The 24,065-nt window shown below is 41.3% G+C and overlaps 1 protein-coding gene across 1 annotated transcript in view; it reads right to left on the bottom strand.

The window, feature by feature from the left end:
• Nucleotides 1–19,202: 19,202 nt before the first annotated feature.
• LOC115136266 (relaxin receptor 1-like) overlaps nucleotides 19,203–24,065 on the bottom strand; it is a 37,777-nt gene continuing 32,914 nt past the window's right edge. The window contains exons 10-18 of the mRNA XM_065023645.1: nucleotides 23,989–24,060; nucleotides 22,994–23,065; nucleotides 22,795–22,866; nucleotides 22,447–22,518; nucleotides 22,290–22,361; nucleotides 21,389–21,618; nucleotides 20,807–21,217; nucleotides 20,396–20,608; nucleotides 19,203–20,289 (exon numbers count right to left, since the gene is read on the bottom strand). Of these exons, the coding sequence (XP_064879717.1) occupies nucleotides 20,093–20,289; nucleotides 20,396–20,608; nucleotides 20,807–21,217; nucleotides 21,389–21,618; nucleotides 22,290–22,361; nucleotides 22,447–22,518; nucleotides 22,795–22,866; nucleotides 22,994–23,065; nucleotides 23,989–24,060 (1,411 nt within the window). The 3' untranslated portion in view covers nucleotides 19,203–20,092. The remainder of the gene's footprint in view (nucleotides 20,290–20,395; nucleotides 20,609–20,806; nucleotides 21,218–21,388; nucleotides 21,619–22,289; nucleotides 22,362–22,446; nucleotides 22,519–22,794; nucleotides 22,867–22,993; nucleotides 23,066–23,988; nucleotides 24,061–24,065) is intronic.

Here is a 24,065-nt window from a genome sequence, read left to right as displayed (position 1 = left end):
AGTGGGGGGTTTGTACTGGTTTAATCTGTTTCCAATGAGTGATCCCAATGAGTCTGCATTTACAGTACCCCAGACATTTTCCTGGAGCCAGTTTGCTATATGGCAGTAAGGGAAAGGAGATCTGCATGAGAAGGAAGCATGGCTTCCCCGGGGACCCACACAGCTCACTCTACAGGGCTTTCAGCTTGAAACTCATTAATTGACTACAGGTTCCTTACAACTACTCTAATCATCTCAATGATGATATGGGCCACGCAGATTTAGTTCATTTCTCCCTTGATATAAATGTTGATGTCCTGAATAACTGAGTAGACTGGTAATTTGGCAGTTGTTCAGATACAGCTCTATTCCTTCTGAAAGTTGATTTTGTGAAGACATATTTCACAATTCTCCTGTTACTGCTGGAGTTTCAGGCTTTCCCTGGTGGAGAGCACGGTGAAACAGTAATGGTGCTTGGGAACACATTTTTCATTTTTCATTTTCCAGTATCTTGTTTTCCTACACACCTGGTTTCAATCCCACTCATTACCTGTTATGTATGTAACTCTCTGTTTCCCCTCATGTCTTTGTCAGAGATTGTTTGTTGTTTAGATTTCGTGTTGTTTGTATTGGTGTGCGACGGATCCTCGTACCCACTTTGTTTTATATTATTCATTAGCTTTGGAGTTATGTTTTGTTTAATGTCATTAAACAACTCCATTCTACTAAGTTTGATTCTCCTGTGCCTGACTTCCCTGCTACCTATACACACGACTCTGATAAGGGTAAGTATTTCATCATGCAAAATGAACTGAAAACATTCTTTTTTTTGTTCTATGCATTTATTGCTTTGAAATGCATTCCAGAAAATGTTTTGTTGCAAAGAAAAAGCCATATCTCAGACTGGACAATTAAAAGAAAAGATTAAGATGGGCAAAAGAACACAGACATTGGACAGAGAAACTCTGCCTAGAAGGCCAGCATCCCGGAGTCGCCTCTTCACTGTTGACGTTGAGACTGGTGTTTTGCAGGTACTATTTAATGAAGCTGAGCCAGTTGAGGACTTGTGAGGCATCTGTTTCTCAAACTAGACACTAATGTACTTGTCCTCTTGCTCAGTTTTGCACCGGAATCTCCCACTCCTTTCTATTCTGGTTAGAGACATTGTGCGCTGTTCAGTGAAGGGAGTAGTACACAGCGTTGTACCAGATCTTCCGTTTCTTGGCAATTTCTCGCATGGAATAGCCTTCACTTCTCAGAACAAGAATAGACCGACAAGTTTCACAAGAAGTTCTTTGTTTCTAGCCATTTTGAGCTTGTAATCGAACTCACAATTGCTGATGCTCCAGATACTCAACTAGTCTAAGGAAGGCCAGTTGTATTGCTTCTTTAATCAGGGCAACAGTTTTCAGCTGTGCTAACATAATTGCAAAAGGGTTTTCTAATGATCAATTAGCCTTTTAAAATGATCAACTTTGATTAACTAACACAACGTGCCATTGGAACACAGGAGTGATGGTTGCTGATAATGGGCCTCTGTACGCCTATGTACTGTAGATAATCAATAAAAAAATCTGCTGTTTCCAGCTACAAAAGTCATTAACAACATTATCAATGTCTGCACCGTATTTTTGATCAATTTCATGTTATTTTAATGGACCAAGAATGTGCTTTTCTTTCAAAAACAAGGACGTTTCTAAGTGACATCAAACTTTTGAACGGTAGTGTATATACTTAAAATCAATGCGTAAATCTCACACGTATGGATGAATTATATTCTAGATGCATTTTGTGTTAGGCAACCTTAGGACTACTTAGTTGTTTCTTGTATATACTGTAGATGGTACTTGGAATCTCATTTTGAGATTAGATTGAGATGACAGACTAGTGTAGGTTTATCATTTGTGATGGCAGGTAGTCTAGCGGTTTAGAGCCTTTGGTCAGTAACCAAAAGGTTGCTTGTTCTGAATCCCTGAGCCAATAAGGTGAAACATTTGTCAATTTATGCTTGAGCAAGGCACTTAACCCTAATTGCTCCTTTAAATCACCACTTGACAGAGTTTCTGCTAAGTGGCTAAAATGTGATGTACACACTTTGAGAATGCACAGAAATGTATAAGAATGTTTATTTTCAAAAAACATTTTCTGTAAGTCTTCACACACTGTTGCTGGTATTTTGGCCCATTCCTCCATGCAGATCTGGGCCAGAATGGGCCAAAATACCAGTAACAGTGTGTGAAAACCTTGTGAAGACTTACAGAAAATGTTTGACTTCTGTCATTGCCAACAAAGGGTATATAACAAAGTATTGAGAAACTTTTGTTATTGACCAAATACTTATTTTCCACCATAATTTGCAAATAAATTCATTAAAAATCCTACAATTTGATTTTCTGGATTTTTTTCTCTCATTTTGTCTGTCATAGTTGAAGTGTACCTATGATGAAAAATACAGGCCTCTCTCATCTTTTTAAGTGGGAGAACTTGCACAATTGGGGGCTGACTAAATACCTTTTTGCCCCACTGTATATACCTAAAAATATAAGTGTCTAGGCAAATCATTAGTAAGCTTGTGTAAAATCTGATAGCTAATGTTTGGTAGCTAGCTAATCACTAGCTAGCTAGCTAAGCACATGTCAGTCAGTGGTTGACAGATTTAAACTGGTAAAGTTATCAATAAAATGTGTGTCACTCTATGCCATAAAACATGACATTGCTAACTAGTATTAGCTAACACAATTTCAAAGTTTATTAAGAAGTTGAACAAGTTAGACACTCACCGGACAACACCGGAAGGTAGCTAGCTAGATAGCTTGGTTTCCATTTTCCAACAGATTTATATTTTCCCCCAGACTGCTTGTCAATGGTTACTGCTCATGTGTCCTGTTTTCCACAGGTTTGCCACAGATTCAAATAGAATGTAGAGAAAAAAAAACTCTGCCGAACTAGTTACTAGTGGCAATGCATATTATTGTGGCCAAAGGTTTTCCGCAGATTCACCACTAGTTGCAAACTTCTTGCAACATTTTGTGGCACACTATTTAGTTTGCAGCAAAGTTTTTTTTCAGAGTATGCATTGCTGGTAATGATTTTGCATTTCTTTAAATTACCCTTACCGTACAATTTCTGCTCCTGAGGAAATACAAAGATCCCAATCAAAATCTGTTTAAGCTAGAGATATGTTTTTTTGTTGCACGAGCTGCGTCTCAAATTTCCATATTCGATGATGTCGCCCTTCTGCATCTGCGGTGGAAGGTGGCAGAGCTAGAGCGGTGTTTGTCAGACCATGAGACATCCCAAAAATCGGTCTTCTCACGAAAACATCTGTAGCGTCCGAACGGTTTGGCCTACAAAATATTATGACCAATATTGAAAGATGAGACTCTCACAAGCACTCTAGGACTACAGTACAGTATTCTTGTATCTTGTATCTCTCAGATATAGGACAGACACTTCAGAACAAACTTTGTTTTGATATTTTTTGGGGGACTATCTGATGTTCCATGTCGTGAATCTGTTATTCAATGCATTTATATTGGCTAATAGCAGTAATGCCAAATAAATAAATAAAACCCACATTTCTTAAATATATTTTTTTTATATGTTAACCGGTCTCAAAATTCTAAATCAAATTGCTAAAAAAATCCTTGTGTCACATCCTGACCTTAGTTACTTTTTTATGTCTCTCTTTTAGTTTGGTCAGGGCGTGAGTTGGGGTGGGCATTCAATGGTTTTGTTCTATGTTTTGTATTTCTGCTTTTGGCCTGGTATGGTTCCCAATCAGAGGCAGCTGTCAATCGTTGTCTCTGAGAACCATACTTAGGTAGCCTGTGTTCCCACTAGGATTTGTGGGTAGTTGTGTTCTGTTTTGTATATTCACCTGACAGAACTGTTTCGTTTCTTCCTTTCACTTTGTTATTTTGTTTCTTGTGTTCAGTCTAATAAATTAACATGGACACTTACCATGCTGTATATTGGTCCGATCCTTCCTACCCCTCCTCAGACGACGAAGAGATTCGTTACACCTTGGTATGACCAGCTTAAAACAATTTAATGTTATCTTAGACCAGTCATTAACTCGATCATCAGTTGCACAAATCTATGAATACATTAACTCTGTTGAACAGCATTCTGGTGTGTGGGCAAACTATAATTTGAGTTGATATGATTTCTCTCTTTCTCTCTGTGTGTGTGTGTAAGAGCAGTAGAAATACATGACTGAATTGCCAATTGAAATCCACAATCGCTTAAGCTCTGAGAGTCACTACATGCTATCAGGTTCTCCTCAGAGGAGTAGCTATGACTGTGTTCCCAGAATACAAATATACTTTAAAAAAATGGGCATTCTAAAAAATATTGAATTGAGAACATGGCATGTATGACTAATAAAATCATTCTCAAGATAGCACATTTCTTGTTGTTACATTGATTACCATTAAGCAGTGACATGTTTAAGATAATTATTGGAAAAATATAGTGAATGTCATAGCTTGTCTTCGACACCAGCATAAATAATGAAGGTGAAGAGGGGCCCTTCGATATGATACGATACAATAACAATTAAAAAATAAGATTTTTTTTTACTGTTTTCAAGTTCCAACTATTGCAACTTTGAGCTGTATGAGAACAGTTTAACTGTTGTCGGTCTTCAGCAAAGTCATGAATCAAGCAAAATTAAGTTAATGGTAGACTTTCTGACTCGTTACATTTTTTTACATCATTTGACATATCATCGTTTTCTAAATAAACCTCTTTGTGAAATGCCTCACACAGACTCATTTAAATCTGTAGTGCAGCAATTTACATGGTGTGAAATTCACTCTGGGTGAAGTGATGTAAAAATGGAACAGCCTGGCTACAAGGCCTTCATGTCTGCATAGTCTTGCACGGAATTAAATGTAATGTAATGTAATGAATTATGTTCTGTTCCAAAGATAAGTCATGCATTTTGATCCATCAAAGATGTTTGAGCCCCCTTGAATTCCAATTTTGGGGGGTGGGGGATTTGCATATGTGTTTTCATTCACTGTCAAGTCCCATTGTATGGGACCTAAAATAAGCCCTTAAAAATAGAAATATATGCATGAGATGCAAACTGATCTGGAACATAATTACTAAGGGAAGCCAGGTATGTATGTGGTCCTTAAAAAAATACTGGAAATATTACACATTATGCGAGATTTGGCGGTGGAAATGCTTTAATGCGCAAATATTGATAGAATAACCCTCACATAAAAATCCAAGATGGCGTAGCAGTCAGACGTCTTTGTCATGTCGTGTCCCTTGTATATATCGTTTTACATATTTTTCGTTGCATATCCTTTAAAATATTTTGCTAAACCTCATCTAAATACTCTCCTGCAACCCACCTCACCCAATGTGGCGTGGATCTGCTTTTTGTCCCCTAAAGTATTTATATTTACTTCGGATCTGGAATGCCTCAACTGAAGCTAGCCAGCATACTACCAGATATCAGTCAGCAAACCATTGCCAGCGGCCATCAGCTAACCTTCAGCTCGGAAAGCTCTTGCCAGTTCGAACAACGTGACTCTAACCAGAGTTTAACGGACCTGTTATTTTTATCCCCGGATTCCTACCGCAAACTGAACATTTTCATCTGGATCTTCACAACTAGCTAACTGCAATCCCGGATGACTACTCCTGGCTAGTGTTTCCATCCCAGAGCAAGCACCAATTTAGCTTGAAGCTAGCAGGGCTCCTGTGCTACCACCGAAGCATACTCCAGGGCTACAATATCGGCCTGCTAGCTACCTAGAGCTACTTGGAACCCTACTAATTCCACGTCTGGTCTATCGACGTCACCGCACGAAGAGTTAAAAACAGACTTACCCCCATCGCGACGCCCCCCCCCCTCCCCAAGGCTAACTTTCTAGCCCTTGCTAACTGCTTGCTTGCTAACCCAGTCTGCTAACTGCTAGCTTACACTGGTCTCGTAACTGCTAGCCCATGCTAACTGCTTGCTTGCTTGCCCTGGTCTACTAGCTGCTAGCTTGTTTAGCTCCGGCCTACTAACTGTTAGCTTGTTAGCCTGCTAACTGTCTGAATCGCAGTGTCTCCAGCCAGCCCAACCACTCACTGGACCCATATGCTCACTTGGCTACGCATGTCTCTCTCTAATATCAATATGTCTTGTCCATTACTGTCCTGGTTAGTGATTACTGTCTTATTCACTGTAGAGCCTCTAGCCCTGCTCAATATACCTTAACCAACCATGTTGTTCCACCTCCTAGATATGCGATGACATCACCTGGTTTAAACATCTCTAGAGACTATAGCTCTCTTCATTACTCAATGCCTAGGTTTACCTCCAATGTACTCACATCCTACCTTACCTTTGTCTGTACACTATGCCTTGAATCTATGCTATCGTGCCCAGAAACCTGCTCCTTTTACTCTCTGTTCTGAACGTGCTAGACGGCCAGCTTGTATAGTCTTTAGCCGTACCCTTATCCTACTTCTCCTCTGTTCCTCTGGTGATGTGGAGGTTAATCCAGGTCCTGCAGTGCCTAGCTCCACTCCCACCCCCCAGGTGCTCTCATTTGTTGACTTCTGTAAACGTAAAAGCCTTGGTTTCATGCATGTTAACATTAGAAGCCTACTCCCTAAGTTTGTTTTACTCACTGCTTTAGCACACTCTGCCAACCCAGATGTATTAGCCGTGTCTGAATCCTGGCTTAGGAAAACCACCAAAAACCCTGAAATCTCCATTGCTAACTAAAACGTTTTCCGCCAAGATAGAACTGCCAAAGGGGGCGGTGTTGCAATCTACTGCAAAGATAGAAAGTAATACAGAACTCTGCAGGCTAAGTCTGTACCCAAACAACTTGAGCTTCTACTTCTAAAAATTCACCTTTCCAGAAACAAGTCCCTCACTGTTGCCACTTGCTATAGACCTCCCTCTGCCCCCAGCTGTGCCCTCGATACTATATGTGAACTGATTGCCCCCATCTACATTCTGAGCTTGTGCTACTAGGTGACCTAAACTGGGACATGCTTAACACCCCGGCCATCCTACAAACTAAGCTTGATGCCCTCAATCTCATACAAATTATCAATGAACCTACCAGGTACAACCCCAAATCAGTAAACACGGGCACCCTCATAGATGTCATCCTAACTAATTCAGCCTATAATTGAGAATTTCAATAAGCATTTCTCTACGGCTGGCCATGCTTTCCACATGGCTACCCCTACCCCGGTCAACTGCCCGGCACCCTCCACAGCAACCCGCCAAAGCTCCCACCATTTCTCCTTTACCCAAATCCAGATAGCCGATCTTCTGAAAGAGCTGCAAAATCTGGACCCCTACAAATCAGCCGGGCTAGACAATCTGGACCCTCTCTTTCTAAAATTATCTGCCAAAATTGTTGCAACCCTTATTACTAGCCTGTTCAACCTCTCTTTCGTATCGTCTGAGATTCCCAAAGATTGGAATGCTGCCGCGGTCATCCCCCTCTTCAAATGGGGTGACACTCTAGACCCAGAGCTGGTCATGGGTGCACCTCAGCCACGCTCAAGGTTCTAAACGACATCATAACCGCCATCGATAAGAGACATTACTGTGCAGCTGTATTCATCGACCTGGCCAAGGCTTTCGACTCTGTCAATCACACATTTTTTATTGGCAGACTTGACAGCCTTGGTTTCTCAAATGATTGCCTCGCCTGGTTTACCAACTACTTTTCTGATAGAGTTCAGTGTGTCAAATCGGAGGGCCTGTTGTCTGACAGTCTCTATGGGTGTGCCACATGGTTCAATTCTCGGGCCGATTCTCTTTTCTGTATACATCAATGATGTTGCTATTTGCTGCTGGTGATTCTCTGATCTACCTCTACGCAGACGACACCATTCTGTATACTTCTGGCCCCTCCTTGGACACTGTGTTAACTAACCTCCAGAAGAGCTTCAATGCCATACAACTCTCCTTCCGTGGCCTCCGACTGCTCTTAAACGCAAGTAAAACTAAATGCATGCTTTTCAATCGATCGCTGCCCGCACCTGCTCGCCCGTCCAACATCACTACTCTGGACGGCTCTGACTTAGAATATGTGGACAACTACAAATACCTGGTTAGACTGTAAACTCTCCTTCCAGACTCACATTAAGCATCTCCAATCAAAACTTAAATCTAGAATCGGCTTCCTATATCGCAACAAAGCATCCTTCACTCATGCTGCCAAACATACCCTCGTAAAACTGACCATCCTACCGATCCTCGACTTCGGAGATGTCATCTATAAAATAGCCTCCAACACTCTACTCAACAAACTGGATGCAGTCTATCACAGTGCCATCCATTTTGTCACCAAAGCCCCATACACCACCCACCATTGCGACCTGTACACTCTCGTTGGTTGGCACTCGCTTCATACTCGTCACCAAACCCACTGTCTACAGGTTATCTACAAGTCTCTGCTAGGTAAAGCCCCGCCTTATCTCAGCTCACTGGTCACCATAGCAGCACCCACTCGTAGCACGCGCTCCAGCAGGTATATCTCACTGGTCACCCCCAAAGCCAATTCCTCCTTTGGTCGTCTTTCCTTCCAGTTCTCTGCTGCCCATGACTGGAACGAATTGCAAAAATCTCTGAAGTTGGAGACTCACATCTCCCTCACTAGCTTTAAGCACCAGCTGTCAGAGCAGTTTACAGATCACTGCACGTGTACTTATATGGGCTGTTTACAGATAGGCTATCTACCTACCCCACCCCCATACGGGTATTTATTTATTTTGCTCCTTTGCACCCCAGTATCTCTACCTGCACATTCAACTTCTGCCGATCTACCATTCCAGTGTTTAAATGCTATATTGTAATTACTTCGCCACCATGGCCTATTTATTTCCTTAACTCCTTTATCTTACCTCATTTGCACTCACTGTACATAGACTTTTTGTTTTCTTTTGTTCTACTGTATTATTGACTGTATGTTTTGTTTATTCCATGTGTAACTCTGTTGTTGTATGTGTCGAATTGCTACGCTTTATCTTGGCCAGGTCGCAGTTGCAAATGAGAACTTGTTCTCAACTAGCCTAACTGGTGAAATTAAATAAATAAATAAATCAAATAAAATTGAAGTGTTTTTGGAGTCACACGATGATATGCTGTGTGGTCCTCCCACTACGACTTGGGAAAGCATACAGTTTAATAGGCTACAGATGAAACAAGTTATAATGAACTTCACAGGGTGGTGAAAGTGCATGATGATGAGGCTTGATGCTACTTTCCAATAAATATCGAGGGTCTTGTTCTGCTGACATGATGATTGATGCTTGGCTCAACAATCACCTTTATTCCCATTACATTTCCCCTCTCTCTAGGAAGCTATGGTGGTATAGTTTCCAGAACTCTCACAGGCCAAGCCTGACTTCAGCCTCCCAGGAGATGAACCGCCAGTCAGCCCCTCAGCTCAACCTGCTGCAGAAGTTCTCTCTGCTCCGGCTCACTGCTATCATGAAGAAGTACTGCGAACCCAACCAACATGGCTGGAGCTGGTGAGTGGAGGGCCCTTGGGAACTGGAGAGTGGAGGGCCCTTGGGAACTGGTGAGTGGAGACTGAAATTGAGATAAAGGCCAATACGTAGGGAAGTGGACTCTATGCACTCTATTATACTGACCTTTGATATGCATCTAACCAGGGAGTGAAAGGTTCATTTCAAGAGATTCATGTTTCCAATTACTCAGAAGCAAGTATTGCTTTGTTTGTGGTCAGGATGTTGCTTTTTAAAATGAATTGTATTCATTGTTCCATATGGCAAGGCCTTTGATCTACATGTCTGCAGCTAATGTATAGTATTATAACAGTTAAATCTGCTTTTCACAAAGATGGCTGTTAAAAAGTTTGATTTGAACAACTTCACAATCGTCTCTCGTTCAGGTTCGTATTTTCTATTCGGATGATTCATGCTTCTCCAAAATAAATCACATTTTCCTACATAAAGAAACTAGGTCGCCTGGCGGGTAGGAGTGTTGGGCCAGTAACCAAAAAGTAAAAATCTTACAAGGTAAAAATCTGTCATTCTGCCCCTGAACAAGGCACTTAACCCACTGTTCCCCAGGGGCGCAGATGATGTGGATGTCGATTCAGGCAGCCACCCGCACCTCTCTGATTCAAATGTGGAAGACACATTTAAGTTGAATGCATTCAGTTGAACTACTAACGAGGTATCCCCATTTTCTTTGCAATGGCCATTTTAGGACAAGCTCAGTTGTCAGCAGTGAATTAGCAGGTTTTATTCTCCATACTAAAAGGTTCCAACTTTAATTTATCTCCCCTCTTGTACTGTCACCCAATTAAGCTTCATCCCTCAGCTGAAAAAAGCATTATGTGAATATTCATCAGACAAAATGGAAACCGTTAGACCAAACAGTTTATTAAAAAAAAGACATCAGATGTCCAGGGAAAATATCTAATGTTACCTGTGGTCAGGCACGTGCACAGAGTCTACCTGTGCTTGAGCACCTGCCCCTTGCCATCCCACTCGCCAAGTGCAGTTTTGGGAGGGGATATAGTTTTTTTGTATACATTTTTTGTCGATGTTGTTCTGATCCCACTGCCCACAAGTCGTCATCAAGTTCGCCTGCCCCGGACCCCGTCCATTGATTGTGCCTGTTGGTCATGCCCTGGAGCTCCCGCATAATTGGTTGCATTTGTTTCCCGGTATACCGGGCGCGCAGGTATCCAAACATGTCTTGAGATGCGTGAGAGTGTGTAGCAAGCTCCCTATTTTAAATATCAACAGTACTGCCGAGGCTGCAGCAGAACATTTGATTAACACTTGATAACACTTGATTTACATCATCATCAATATTCGTTCTGGTTGGCTGATATGTGCAGCAGAGAGAGGCAGAAAGACATAAAGAGGAGCTGCACCTATGACCCAACTCCCTCCTTTCATCAGTTGGGAGTTGCACATGTGTGTCAGCAGCAGCCACAGAGGTAGTCGACTTTAGTTAACCACCATATACTAAAATATCCACACAGGCTACTAGCCAGCCAGCCATATATCATGAGTTGAAATATTATGAACATTATATTATTAAGTTATTATTTAGGAGCACTGAAGATGAATCACAATCAATAAAAAGTTATTGAGCTAGCTAACTAGCAGATGTACATCAATCATCAACATTTATGATCAGCGATAGCCTACCCTTTTTGCCCAATGTCATTCATGTCTTTAGGAGGCAACCAGCTTGATTACAATTTGTGATGAGTGAGTGTGTTGTTGCGGAAATAAATAGGAATATGCACAAAAAAATACATCGCACAGAGGCTGTTAGTATGCTATGAATTTCCAGATATGAATTATTACATGTATTTCATCTAACAACCTATATGCTGATATCTACATGAAAAGATTGAATCTAGTCCCCCTTTTCCTCGGTTTTGGCAGGTCAATTTCTAAGTTTATGAAGAGAAGTAAGGTCCCTGACTACAGGGACAAGCAGGTTTTTGGTGTCCCGCCAATCATCAATGTCCAAAGGACTGGGCAACCCCTACCCCAGAGCATCCAGCAGGCCATGCGCTACCTCCGTAGCCAATGTCTGGAAAAGGTACAGTCACTCTCATCCCTTCAAAGTGATCATATGTTCCCTCATGCTACATTGTGTGTATAACCTTATAACTTTAGTATTTGTTCCACTCTAGATATATTATGTTATTTCCATTGTAGTGAGATTTCATGTACTTGGTGATATATTATATATGATAGTGCATTGAAGTTTATGAATTATGCTAATACACCAGTGGAATTAATAAGTTTCTCTACTTTTCCTGTCAAGGTTGACATTTTCCGTAAGTCTGTGGCTGACCTGCTGAAACAGTACTTCAGAGACCTGTTGAGAGTTAGAATAGTGCAATTTTGAAAGGTAGTTGTGCATCAGTAGTTTTTCTCTTGTTATGTCAGTCATTGAAAGTCACTGGGGCCCCTCATAGCCCCAAAGAAACTACCCACACTGGAAAGCACTGAACTCCTGTGTCTACTTCAGATTACCCCTCAGCACATCAATCTCAGATTTAAATCATTGACTAGATAGTCTCCTCTGAGAAGTCAATCAGCTTATTGAGAGACATAATAATGATACAGTACTCTGATGTCCCCCAGCTATAATTTTACAGCGGCAGTTAGGATTTATAGAGGTTTTACAAACATGGTATTAAATCGTCTAGATTTGATGTCTGGTTGTAATCTATATAGAATGTCTACTGCTATAATTACCAGGTTCATTCAGATGTCATCAGTTTCTTCATGATCATGCTAAGATCTTAAAACTTAAAAAAAAAATAAAGGAGATAGGATCTCAGATGCAAAAATGTAATGTCCACTGTTTTGACAGACAAGCTGTCTTCATCAGGGTATAATGACAAACACTGCGGGGTGACTCATTTATATAGTGTCAAGACACACACAGGTGTCTGTAATCATGACCGGGTGTGGCCTGATATCATTGGTTAATTCTCATATATTAAAATAGCATCATAAAATGAACATAACAATTGACGTTCAGACACCAGCTGTGGTCTGTGTTCTCGGTCAAATTACCATTTTACACATCAGAACATCAGAGATTCCAAAGATGGTGATGGTATCTGTCATGTGTATTTTCCAGGTGTCCTGAAGGACATGCGTCTTCAGGCAGCCCAGGCTGCAGTCATCCTGCTGCCTGACGAGAACCGGGAGGTCCTGCAGACCCTGCTCTACTTCCTCAGTGACATCGCTTCTGCTGAGGAGAACCAGATGACAGCTGGGAACCTGGCCGTGTGCCTGGCCCCCTCCATCCTGCACCTCAACGTCTCCAAGAAGGAGGGCACCTCCCCTAGGTATGTACTGGTATGCGTGTGTATCATGGCATGTATTGATTTGTTTTGGCGTGTGCTGCATGGCACTTAATGCCTTTGCAGCTGGATCATTGTTTTTAAATGACGCTCAGAGCTCCCTCTGGTGTATTCTCTTGCACTCCTACATCCATCACCATTAGGGAACATGAGTGCTTTAGTGGCTCCACTATACCCATTCTGATTGATGAGTCAAGTCAACATTTTGTACAAACAAAACTACCTTGGACTGACAGTGTTTGAGCAGTTGTTTTCATCTGGGTTAAATAAATGCCCCAACATTCTGCTTATTATCATCCTGTGTGTAATGTGTAATGTCAAAATGGAGCCCAAACAAAACTACAGAGGTCAGACAGTGTTGGACCATTCATTTTCCTCTTGACTATTTCCTCATCACAATGCTGCATATTGACAACATTGTACTGTGATTGAACTCAAAGCTTAGAGGATGATTGTGATGTGTGTTGACAGTGTTCCATCTTTCTGCCAGATTAATCCACCGAAAGGGGGCAGGTGGAAAACCAGACCACAAGGACCTGAGTGAGAACATGGCTGCCAGTCAAGGGCTCAGCCACATGATTGTGGAATGTAAGAAATTATTCCAGGTATTATACAGTATAGTGAATCTACAGTCCTTGAAGTAAATTGTCTCTATTCTGAATAGCATGATCCTTCAGGACAATCAGTCTCCAACAAAACACCATCCAGCTGCATTGACTATTGTTAAAAACATGTGACCCATTTAAAGACGGGTTTATTTTTAAGAAAGATTTGTTTTAGAATGACTGAAATAATCATGTTTTCACAGTGTACATAAACGGGATAAATGTGATATTGGATATGAACTTGATGTACTTTCAGAGGAATTCAGTAGGCTACAATATACGTTCATGAAAACCGCTATATACATCTCTAATTCATTTAAAAAACAACCCAATTGCCCTCTTATTTGGTGTGCCAGTTCCCTCATGAGATGATGTTGCAGTCGCGGAACTCCTACGTTGCAGCAGACGCCCAGCCACTCCCTCTCTACAGCCTGGGCCTGAACATGAAGGGCAATCCTGTGGATTACAGAGCCTACCTGGAGGATAACATCCAAACTGTACTGAGGGAGGCCATAGCAAGGAGCAAAGGATGGCACAGTGCCCCAAGCCCAGAGAACACAGAGCTGACCTACTCCTCACGGACTACAAGAAGAAACCCAGCCCAGTCACGGACCAGGATGTCTTGCTCCCAGGCAGACTAAATCACTTTTTTGCCCGCTTTGAGGACAATACAGTGCCACTGACACGGCCTGCAACGAAAACATGCGGTCTCTCCTTCACTGCAGCCGAGGTGAGTAAGACATTTAAACGTGTTAACCCTCGCAAGGCTGCAGGCCCAGACGGCATCCCCAGCCGCGCCCTCAGAGCATGCGCAGACCAGCTGGCCGGTGTGTTTACGGACATATTCAATCAATCCCTATACCAGTCTGCTGTTCCCACATGCTTCAAGAGGGCCACCATTGTTCCTGTTCCCAAGAAAGCTAAGGTAACTGAGCTAAACGACTACCGCCCGTAGCACTCACTTCCGTCATCATGAAGTGCTTTGAGAGACTAGTCAAGGACCATATCACCTCCACCCTACCTGACACCCTAGACCCACTCCAATTTGCTTACCGCCCAAATAGGTCCACAGACGATGCAATCTCAACCACACTGCACACTGCCCTAACCCACCTGGACAAGAGGAATACCTATGTGAGAATGCTGTTCATCGACTACAGCTCGGCATTCAATACCATAGTACCCTCCAAGCTCGTCATCAAGCTCGAGACCCTGGGTCTCGACCCCGCCCTGTGCAACTGGGTACTGGACTTCCTGACGGGCCGCCCACAGGTGGTGAGGGTAGGCAACAACATCTCCTCCCCGCTGATCCTCAACACGGGGCCCCACAAGGTGCGTTCTGAGCCCTCTCCTGTACTCCCTGTTCACCCACGACTGCGTGGCCATGCACGCCTCCAACTCAATCATCAAGTTTGCGGACGACACAACAGTGGTAGGCTTGATTACCAACAACGACGAGACGGCCTACAGGGAGGAGGTGAGGGCCCTCGGAGTGTGGTGTCAGGAAAATAACCTCACACTCAACGTCAACAAAACTAAGGAGATGATTGTGGACTTCAGGAAACAGCAGAGGGAACACCCCCTATCCACATCGATGGATCAGTAGTGGAGAGGGTAGCAAGTTTTAAGTTCCTCGGCATACACATCACAGACAAACTGAATTGGTCCACTCACACTGACAGCGTCGTGAAGAAGGCGCAGCAGCGCCTCTTCAACCTCAGGAGGCTGAAGAAATTCGGCTTGTCACCAAAAGCACTCACAAACTTCTACAGATGCACAATCGAGAGCATCCTGGCGGGCTGTATCACCGCCTGGTACGGCAACTGCTCCGCCCTCAACCGTAAGGCTCTCCAGAGGGTAGTGAGGTCTGCACAACGCATCACCGGGGCAAACTACCTGCCCTCCAGGACACCTACACCACCCGATGTTACAGGAAGGCCATAAAGATCATCAAGGACATCAACCACCCAAACCACTGCCTGTTCACCCCGCTATCATCCAGAAGGCGAGGTCAGTACAGGTGCATCAAAGCTGGGACCGAGAGACTGAAAAACAGCTTCTATCTCAAGGCCATCAGACTGTTAAACAGCAATCACTAACATTGAGTGGCTGCTGCCAACACACTGTCATTGACACTGACCCAACTCCAGCCACTTTAATAATGGGAATTGATGGGAAATGATGTAAATATATCACTAGCCACTTTAAACAATGCTACCTTATATAATGTTACTTACCCTGCACTATTCATCTCATATGCATATGTATATACTGTACTCTAGATCATCGACTGCATTCTTATGTCACTAGCCACTTTAACTATGCCACTTTGTTTACTTTGTCTACATACTCATCTCATATGTATATACTGTACTCGATACCATCTACTGTATGCTGCTCTGTACCATCACTCATTCATATATCCTTATGTACATATTCCTTATCCCCTTACACTGTGTATAAGACAGTAGTTTTGGAATTGTTAGTTAGATTACTTGTTGGTTATCACTGCATTGTCGGAACTAGAAGCACAAGCATTTCGCTACACTCGCATTAACATCTGCTAACCATGTGTATGTGACAAATAAAATTTGATTTGATTTGATACAAGAAGGTGTGGCTCAGTGACTCTGCTGCATGCTGATACTAATGCTGTCTGTTCTCATACAAGAGCAGAATTTACTGCTTAATCATACTAATATTAGTTTTTCCTGCAGGCAGAAGCGCCTCTAGACTTTTGAGGGTCCTAAGCGAGATTTGGTTGGGGGCGGGGGGGGCCCTCCACCTCACAGGCAAAACATTTCAGTGTTAAAGTTAATTTTCTGCAATTCTACTCATTTTGCCATGGGGTGTAAAGAACATTTTGCAGTTTTAAAACTCATTTCATGCAATTTTACACATTTTTCCATGGGGGGAGAGAAAATGTTGCAGTTTCAAAGGTAATGTCCTGCAAATCTACACATTTTGCCATTGGGTAGTGAGAAATATTTGCAGTTTTTATGCTAATTTCCTGCAATCCTACACATTTTTTCATAAGATATCCAAGTGAGAGTGACTAACAAAATCAATGGGGGCCCCCTGGAGGTCAGGGCTCTTGGGCACATGCCCTGCGTGCCCGGTAATTTGGTGATGTTTACTACAAGGTTTAGATAACTGACAAGACTACATTAGCAATAAATAAAAATGTAGTTGACATAGGCTATCTGAGTGACTGTCAGTGACTGAGTGGAAAACTGCTAATTCACTACCACATTTCAAAATTGCACCTTGCACCTTGTATTCTTCTTTTCTAACTCTTAACAGTAAGTTGAGACCCTGACTGAGTTCCATTAAATAATAACTACATAATAATAATAATCAGCCCCCTGCAGCTCTCTGATTCAGAGAGATTGGGTTAATTGCAGAAGACACATTTCATTTGAAGTCATTCAGTTGTACAACTGACTAGGTATCCCCCTTTCCATAATAATAATTATCATTATAAATAGATTACTATATATATATAATATACGTATGACAATTTTTCAATGTCACTAAATATTTTATTTCTATATGTTTTGGGTTGGGGCCCCCCTAGCGGTCATTCAATCACAGGAGCATGTTTGCCAAATTGAGTTTGAATTTTGCCCTACATTGTCACGACAGTATGGCCTTCAATGTCATCAACATAGGACTGTCAGGATGTGGACTCTCATATTGTACTGATGTCCCATTAGGAGCGACTGTGGAATTGGTAGCAATATTCTAAACAAGTCTATGCATTAACTCACGATAACGTATTCAAAAGTACTCTGAAGTAAATTAAATAGTTTATATATAAAAAATTTTTTTTTGAAAGACTAGGTTAGATTAGGACAATTGTGTTGATAGCTTTACTTATGATACTTAGATATCAGTTCCCATTTTAATGCTGCTGTGAAAGGAGCAAGACTAAAGGCGAGGATGCTAAAATGCCATGGAATAATTCAGGAGAGCTCTTTAGCAACCATTCCTGTTTGTTCTGTATACTATGCAATTTCTTCATGATAAATTCACAGAGCTAATATATTTTACTACTGTGATTCGCTGCATCTCAAACATAAGAATGGCACCTTACCTTGCTACTTGAATAGCTAAACCCCAGTATTGATGATACTTGGATGTAAGAGAGAAAAGGGTTGCTTACTGAGACACCTTAGTGGGTGGTAGTGAGCTTTCTTATATCTCCTAGATATCGGACAGACACTTCAAAAACGTATTCCTTATGATATATTTTTTTGGACTCTTGTTTTGCAATGTATTTGTGTGTTACTCAATGTATTTCTATGGGCTATAGTAGTAAAGGCCAAATTCAATATTTGATCAATATATATATTTTTATACTGACAGGGGTCCTAAAATTCAAAATCAAATAGCTAAATGATCCATGGTATTACCATCTTAAAACAATTCCATATGTTAGCTTAGTAGACCCCCCCTCCCAGGCCTTGCTTTGGCTATACATTCTCATCAACTGCTTGTATTACTCAAGTGTTTATCATCACACACTGTATGTTAAACATCTCAAGAGGGGGCTCTACTCTGGACTTCATATTATGTGTCTTCCTATTACTCCTATCTTTATAAGTCTAACTGGTTAAACTCCTCTCGCTTTAATTTAGCTGCTGAGCTCTAGGGATCAGTCTTCTTCCCCAGATCTTCAGAAGTTTAAAAATAGGAACAGAGACATGTTTTAAATGGGCAAATATCTGTTCACCAAGGCCCAAACTATAAGATATAAGCGCGGAGCTCAAACGATAGAATAAATCAAACTTTGATGTCAGCAAATTACCCATGAATAAATATTTAACTATCACAATGAGGAGGGGAAAGGATTGTAGCATGCTCCACAGTGGTCAGACAGTCCGAGCTTTAGGAAACGTAAGTGTGGCAGGTAGCCTAGTGGTTAGAGCGTTGGGCCAGTAACTGGAAGGTTTCTGGATCGAATCCCCGAGCTGACAAGGTTAACATCTGTTGTTCTGCCCCTGAGCAAGGCAGTTAACCCACTGTTCCCTGGGTGCCGTGGATGGTGACTAAGGCAGCTCCCTGCACCGCTCTGATTCAGAGGGCTTGGGTTAAATGTGGAAGGCATTCAGTTGTACAACTGACTCGGTATCTTCCCTATCTATTGTGTCTCAGTAATCAGTGTTTTATTTATGTCTGTATGATTGAGTCCTTATTTGAGTCGTATGACTGTGACTACCAGTATGTAAGTGACTATAAGTGTCTGTACAGAATGTAACCATGGTCCATGGTCATATTTTTCTGTTGGGAATTATGTACAGGGATGATGTTTTGTTTGATCTAATCTTAATCCGAGTTATGCCATGACTGAATGCCTTTAACCTTTTTCAGTGTTTTCTTATGCCATACGCTTTACATACAGTACATACACTAGTAACCAGTGCTCCTAATTGGAATTACGCCCATTGAATAATTTAAACAATTGTGTGGAAACAATAACCATAAACACAGTTCTGTGAACTACAGTGTATTTTTAACTTAATCATTTTTTGTCACACATAACAGGCTGTTGTACGTATCATTGAAGCAGTAGTAAATAACTTAACATCTTAGCCCACAACGTCTTTATCTCATTTGTCTCATCTATTACTCTTTATTCTCCATTTACTACCTATTTGTATTATACGGCTCTGACTGTAAACAAATTACAAAAGCAATAGATTTGTTGAAATGTGTATTCTCTCCCTAAATCCCCCGGCCCCTTTTTCACCACCATAATTTGTATTCTTGTCACAGTTGAGCTTGAAGCAAGCCGTATCACTGCATCAGAATGTGAAATTTACCAAATGTCACACATTCAAAGCTGAAACATATCACTAATTTACACCGTTTCAATTCCATATTTGTGGATTTTTTTAATTATACATTTCTACAATTCATGTGCAATGAGTGTACAAATCATTAAGAACAGAGGCTCTTTCCATGACAGACTGACCAGGTGAATCCAGGTGGAAGCTATGATCCCTTATTGATGTCACTTGTTAAATCCACTTCAATCAGTGTAGATGAAGGGGAGGAGACCGGTTAAAGAAGGATTTTTAAGCCTTGAGACAATTGAGATGTGGAATGTGTATGTGTGCCATTCAGAGGGTGAATGGGCAAGACAAATTAAAGATTAAAGCGCCTTTGATTGGGGTATAGTAGTAGATGCCTTGCAGAGACCTGTTCTGAGGGCAAAAGGGGAGGGGGGGGGGGGTGTGTGCAACTCAATATTAGGAAGGTGTTCCTAATGTTTGGTATACTGTAATTTGGGTCAGGAAAATACGTTGATTCTGCACATCTGTGTTTACTGTAACTGTACATTATGTATTCACAAAACATTTGGCAATAAATTGGTTCCCAGAGAATTTGTTCTCTTGCTGGTAAAGAATGATTACATGAATACATCACTCTCCATATCAAATTACATAAGAGCATGGATAGCCAACCCTCCTGGAGAGCTACTCGGTATGCAGGCTTTGCTCAAGCCCTGCTCAAACACACTGATCCTATTAATCAGATGATCTGCAAGATCTTGATGATCTGAATCAGGTGTGTTCCAGAAGGACTGGAATAAAAGCCTGCACACCCAGGAGGGTCGGCTAGCTCCCTGACAGAGGATCCTTTTTGTTAAGGAGGAGGGCTGGGGTTCTGGTAGACTTCAGATAATTTTTGGGAAGTTTCCCTGAGCCCAGTCTGTTTGCACTTGGCCTTCAGGCAGAGTTTCAGTCTCTCCTGGAAGGAGCTGGTGGTGATGGTGTACAGGATGGGGTTTAGGGCACTATTGATGGGCAGGATGAAGATCACCACCCATAAAACGATTGTTCCTGGAGGAAAGGGAGGATGAGGAGGAAGGGGATGAGGCCACAAAGATTAAACAAAATTATAGCAATTTAATAGTAGTAATCATACAACCACATGTATCTGGTTTACCTGCTATTTTCACTTGTAAAAGAGAGAGGATCTTTAGGAGGAATATAGGTGTCCAACACATGGCATCTGTGAAAACAATGAAGAAAAACCTCTTGGCTATAGAGACCTCCTTGTTGTAGACGGACTGTCTTGCTGTCTTAGCAGTTTTCTGTACAGAGTAAAACATGCTGGTGTAGGAGAAGACGATCATGACGAATGCAAAGAGATTCAATCCTGAAAGACAAAATGTGTAATACATGCTTTCATTACACTACAATATACCATCCTGATATAAGCATTGAATAAAACAGAATTATGTCAGCAAAACCATAATCAGCTTAAAGCTATTGCAAAATCCAAGGCCTGTGGAATTGCATCCTCATTATCTTGCAGGAATCAGCCCTGATGGTGTGGATTCTATGTTCCTCTTACCCAGAAATATTCCAGTGGAGTAGCATCGGGCACCTGGTTTCTCCATCTCGTCTGAGTGAAGTGGAAAACACACTCCATTCCTGCCGTAGTAATTCCCAAACGTCTGCTTGTCCCAGAGGGGAATGACGGCGATTATGAAACCCAGGACCCAGATGAAGATGAGGTAGCAGAGTGTCTGTTTCCGTCCGGCTCTGTAGTTGTGGAAGGGGAACACAATGCACAGGTACTTCTCCATAGTCATGTAGGTCAGAAGCATGACTGACACCTCAGTGGACAGCATGGCAAGAGAGCCAATCAACTGGCACTGCATGCTCTCCATCCACAGCTGGGCGTGTCTGTTGTACTCTCCACAGTATTTGATGTCGAATGCACCAATGAAGAACAGGTATACTCCCATCAAGCAGTCAGCACCTAACAGATGTGATGGATTTCAGGGCACTTAGTTCATATGCATGGATTTTCAAGAGATTAGTTGTTTATGCACTGTGTGGTGCTCAATGTATCTCAAAAAATAATTAGTTAGCTAAGTACAAGTTATGTGAAGTGATTGCTGCCCTCATTGTGTTGAGGCAGTCTACTCACAGCACAGTGATATGATGGCCATGGTGTGGTGCTGATTTTCGGATGCAATGCAAGACCGCAGGCATATCACAAAAACGTTGCCAAAGCAGATGATGAAGGCCACCACCCACACAAAAACGCGAAGGATGATGTTCGCAAGAAGATTCTCAAATGTTGAAATCCCGTCAGTGTTTGGCTTGCAACTTCGCACATTAGGAGAGTAGCCACAGTATTCAAATTTCTTAAAATAACTGGGTCAATAAGAAAAAAAGGACAATATCACAATTAATCACTTTTGAACAAACTTCCTTCTGAAGTTTTATCATTGATCATGTTCATAGTTTCACTTATATATTGATATGGTTGACAGTTGACAGGTTTGTTTAGGGTATACAGTATGCTTTGTCAGAGAATAATTAGCTGACAAATGGATGTAATTAAATACAGTGCAGAATTGGCCTCTAACCAGGCTTTGGTACTTGCAGTGTGGACCTGACCTGTGCTGATTAAACATTATTGTTGATTAAACATTATTTGCAGTAACAAGACCTCACTACACACCAAGAAGGATAGCTGTTCATTTTAGGCGTCAATTTGCTGTATAGTGGCCTAATTAAGCTTGTATAAGCTGCTAATAAGTAAGTAGCTTACCAGACACTTAAATCGTCCTGTATTATGCATGCATACGAAGCCATGAATTCATTAGTTGTTGGCGGATAATTGGCAACAAATGTTTAGACATTTACTCATACTACATTTAGCCTGTTTTTAGGCCTACAGTAAGCTACTTAAAAATTATGAAATTCCAATTAGCAGCTTCTACAGGCTTAGTGCCTTGCTGTTTATACAGTATGGACACATGAAATTAAATGTCGATGACATAACAATAATAAATGAAGACATAAGATATACCGGTACTCACATATGGGCCAAGTTCCGAAGAGAGCGAAACATCTGAATACTGATGTTTGGTATATCGACCTCCTCTATACTCCTGAGGGGAAACAGAAAAGTCACTATTTCTCAAATTCACTAAAACTAGTAAACCATGTTACATAAGTATGAAATACGTTACTTACAGAGATTGCAAATTGACAAACATGTCAAACTGATCATCATAGATATGAGTCAGAGGGTTATTTGAGATGTTCCTGAGAGAGGAGGAGGAGGGGGGGGGGACATCAATACAGGGCAGGTTATATCACTTTGATTTATTGCCCCTCCACTCTGTGGTCAACATGGCCTCAATGCCAGATCGATGAAAAGTAAAGTTAATAAACTGAAACTCAACAATATGAAGTTATACTTTTGGCCTACTTGATCGTACAAAGCGTATCAAACGCTTTCAGTAAATCCATAACGAGAACATCTTTCAAAACAATAAATATATCAGGGCTAGGATGCAAGTAGTCATTGGATATACTTACAACTGTTTTAGGTTTTGAAGATTTGTAAATATAGTTGGTGAGAACTCCTCAATTTTGTTTAAAGATACGTCCCTGGAATGACAGTTTAAATGAATCCATTGACAAAAAATATTTTCAACAATGAAATACATTACTGTATTTGGACATATTACAACATTATTTGACCCATGTAATGTTGTGTGAAGTAGAGTTAACTCACAAGTCTATCAGGTTTGGCATGCCAGAAAATATTCCCTCCTCAATAGTTTGTATTCTGTTTTTTCGAAGAGCCCTGCAAAATAAATGTTTCTATAAGTGATCATTATTATTCAAGAACAGTCTCTATAAGACCGATGACATTACTTGAATAGTAGTAGGCCCACAGCCATTTGGATACACTGCTTGTTAGACTTGATTTAGAATTATAATTTGATAGTAATGTTACTGTAAGTATTTCTTAAAGGAATGGTGTACTATTTATACAGTATGAAAGCAAAACAAATTCTCTACTCCCACTAATACCTATCAAACTCAGTTTGTGTTACCTGTCTGTTCAAATTTGATTTATTAATTTGACTCATTCCTCACCAGATGAAGTCCAGCCCTGCCTCAATAATTCAATACACTTAAGCTGACATCACAGGATACATATTTAGCACTCAGGGTTGGATGAGTCAAAGATACAGAGTATTTCCAGGCTCTCAACCACCCATGGCCTCCCCTATCCCCTTCAATTGAGAGAGCTAATGCACCCCATGTATATCAGATTGGAATTTTGCTTTCTTGACTCCTCATTATTCTCACCATCACACATGGCCTTAGAAGCAATCGCCAGTGATAGAAACGGCCAACTTAATTTGTGTAGGCTCCAATGGTTTCTCTCCCTCAGACTGAATTTCATCACCAGCTGCAGTAGTGCAGATGCTCCAGACTGAAGTATATAGCTTTAACATAAGAACCATTTACCAGTCTTGGTTTTACACCAGAAAATGTCTCCTTAGAGTATGGCAGAATTTAATTTGAAATATAAATCCTATGAAAACCGAGCATGTGTCTTCTTTCATTGCGTTCATCTCTCTCTCTAGTGCAGATGGAATTGTTTCAAATGCAATTATTGACAGTAAGGCATTCTATCCAATTGGATTTGGTACAAAGATGAACAAATATTGTAAAGCAATTGAGGAAACTATATAGTCTAAATTCAACAAAACTCACAATACTGTCAGAGTGGTGCAGTTTTGAAAGCTGGAAACCCACAAAGATGATATCTTGTTCCCCTCCAGTTCTCTGTG

Source organism: Oncorhynchus nerka, linkage group LG10 (assembly GCF_034236695.1).
Source record: "Oncorhynchus nerka isolate Pitt River linkage group LG10, Oner_Uvic_2.0, whole genome shotgun sequence".
Taxonomy (NCBI): domain Eukaryota; kingdom Metazoa; phylum Chordata; class Actinopteri; order Salmoniformes; family Salmonidae; genus Oncorhynchus; species Oncorhynchus nerka.
The sequence above is the reverse complement of the archived record's forward strand: the minus strand, read 5'-3'. Positions and strand labels throughout refer to the sequence as shown.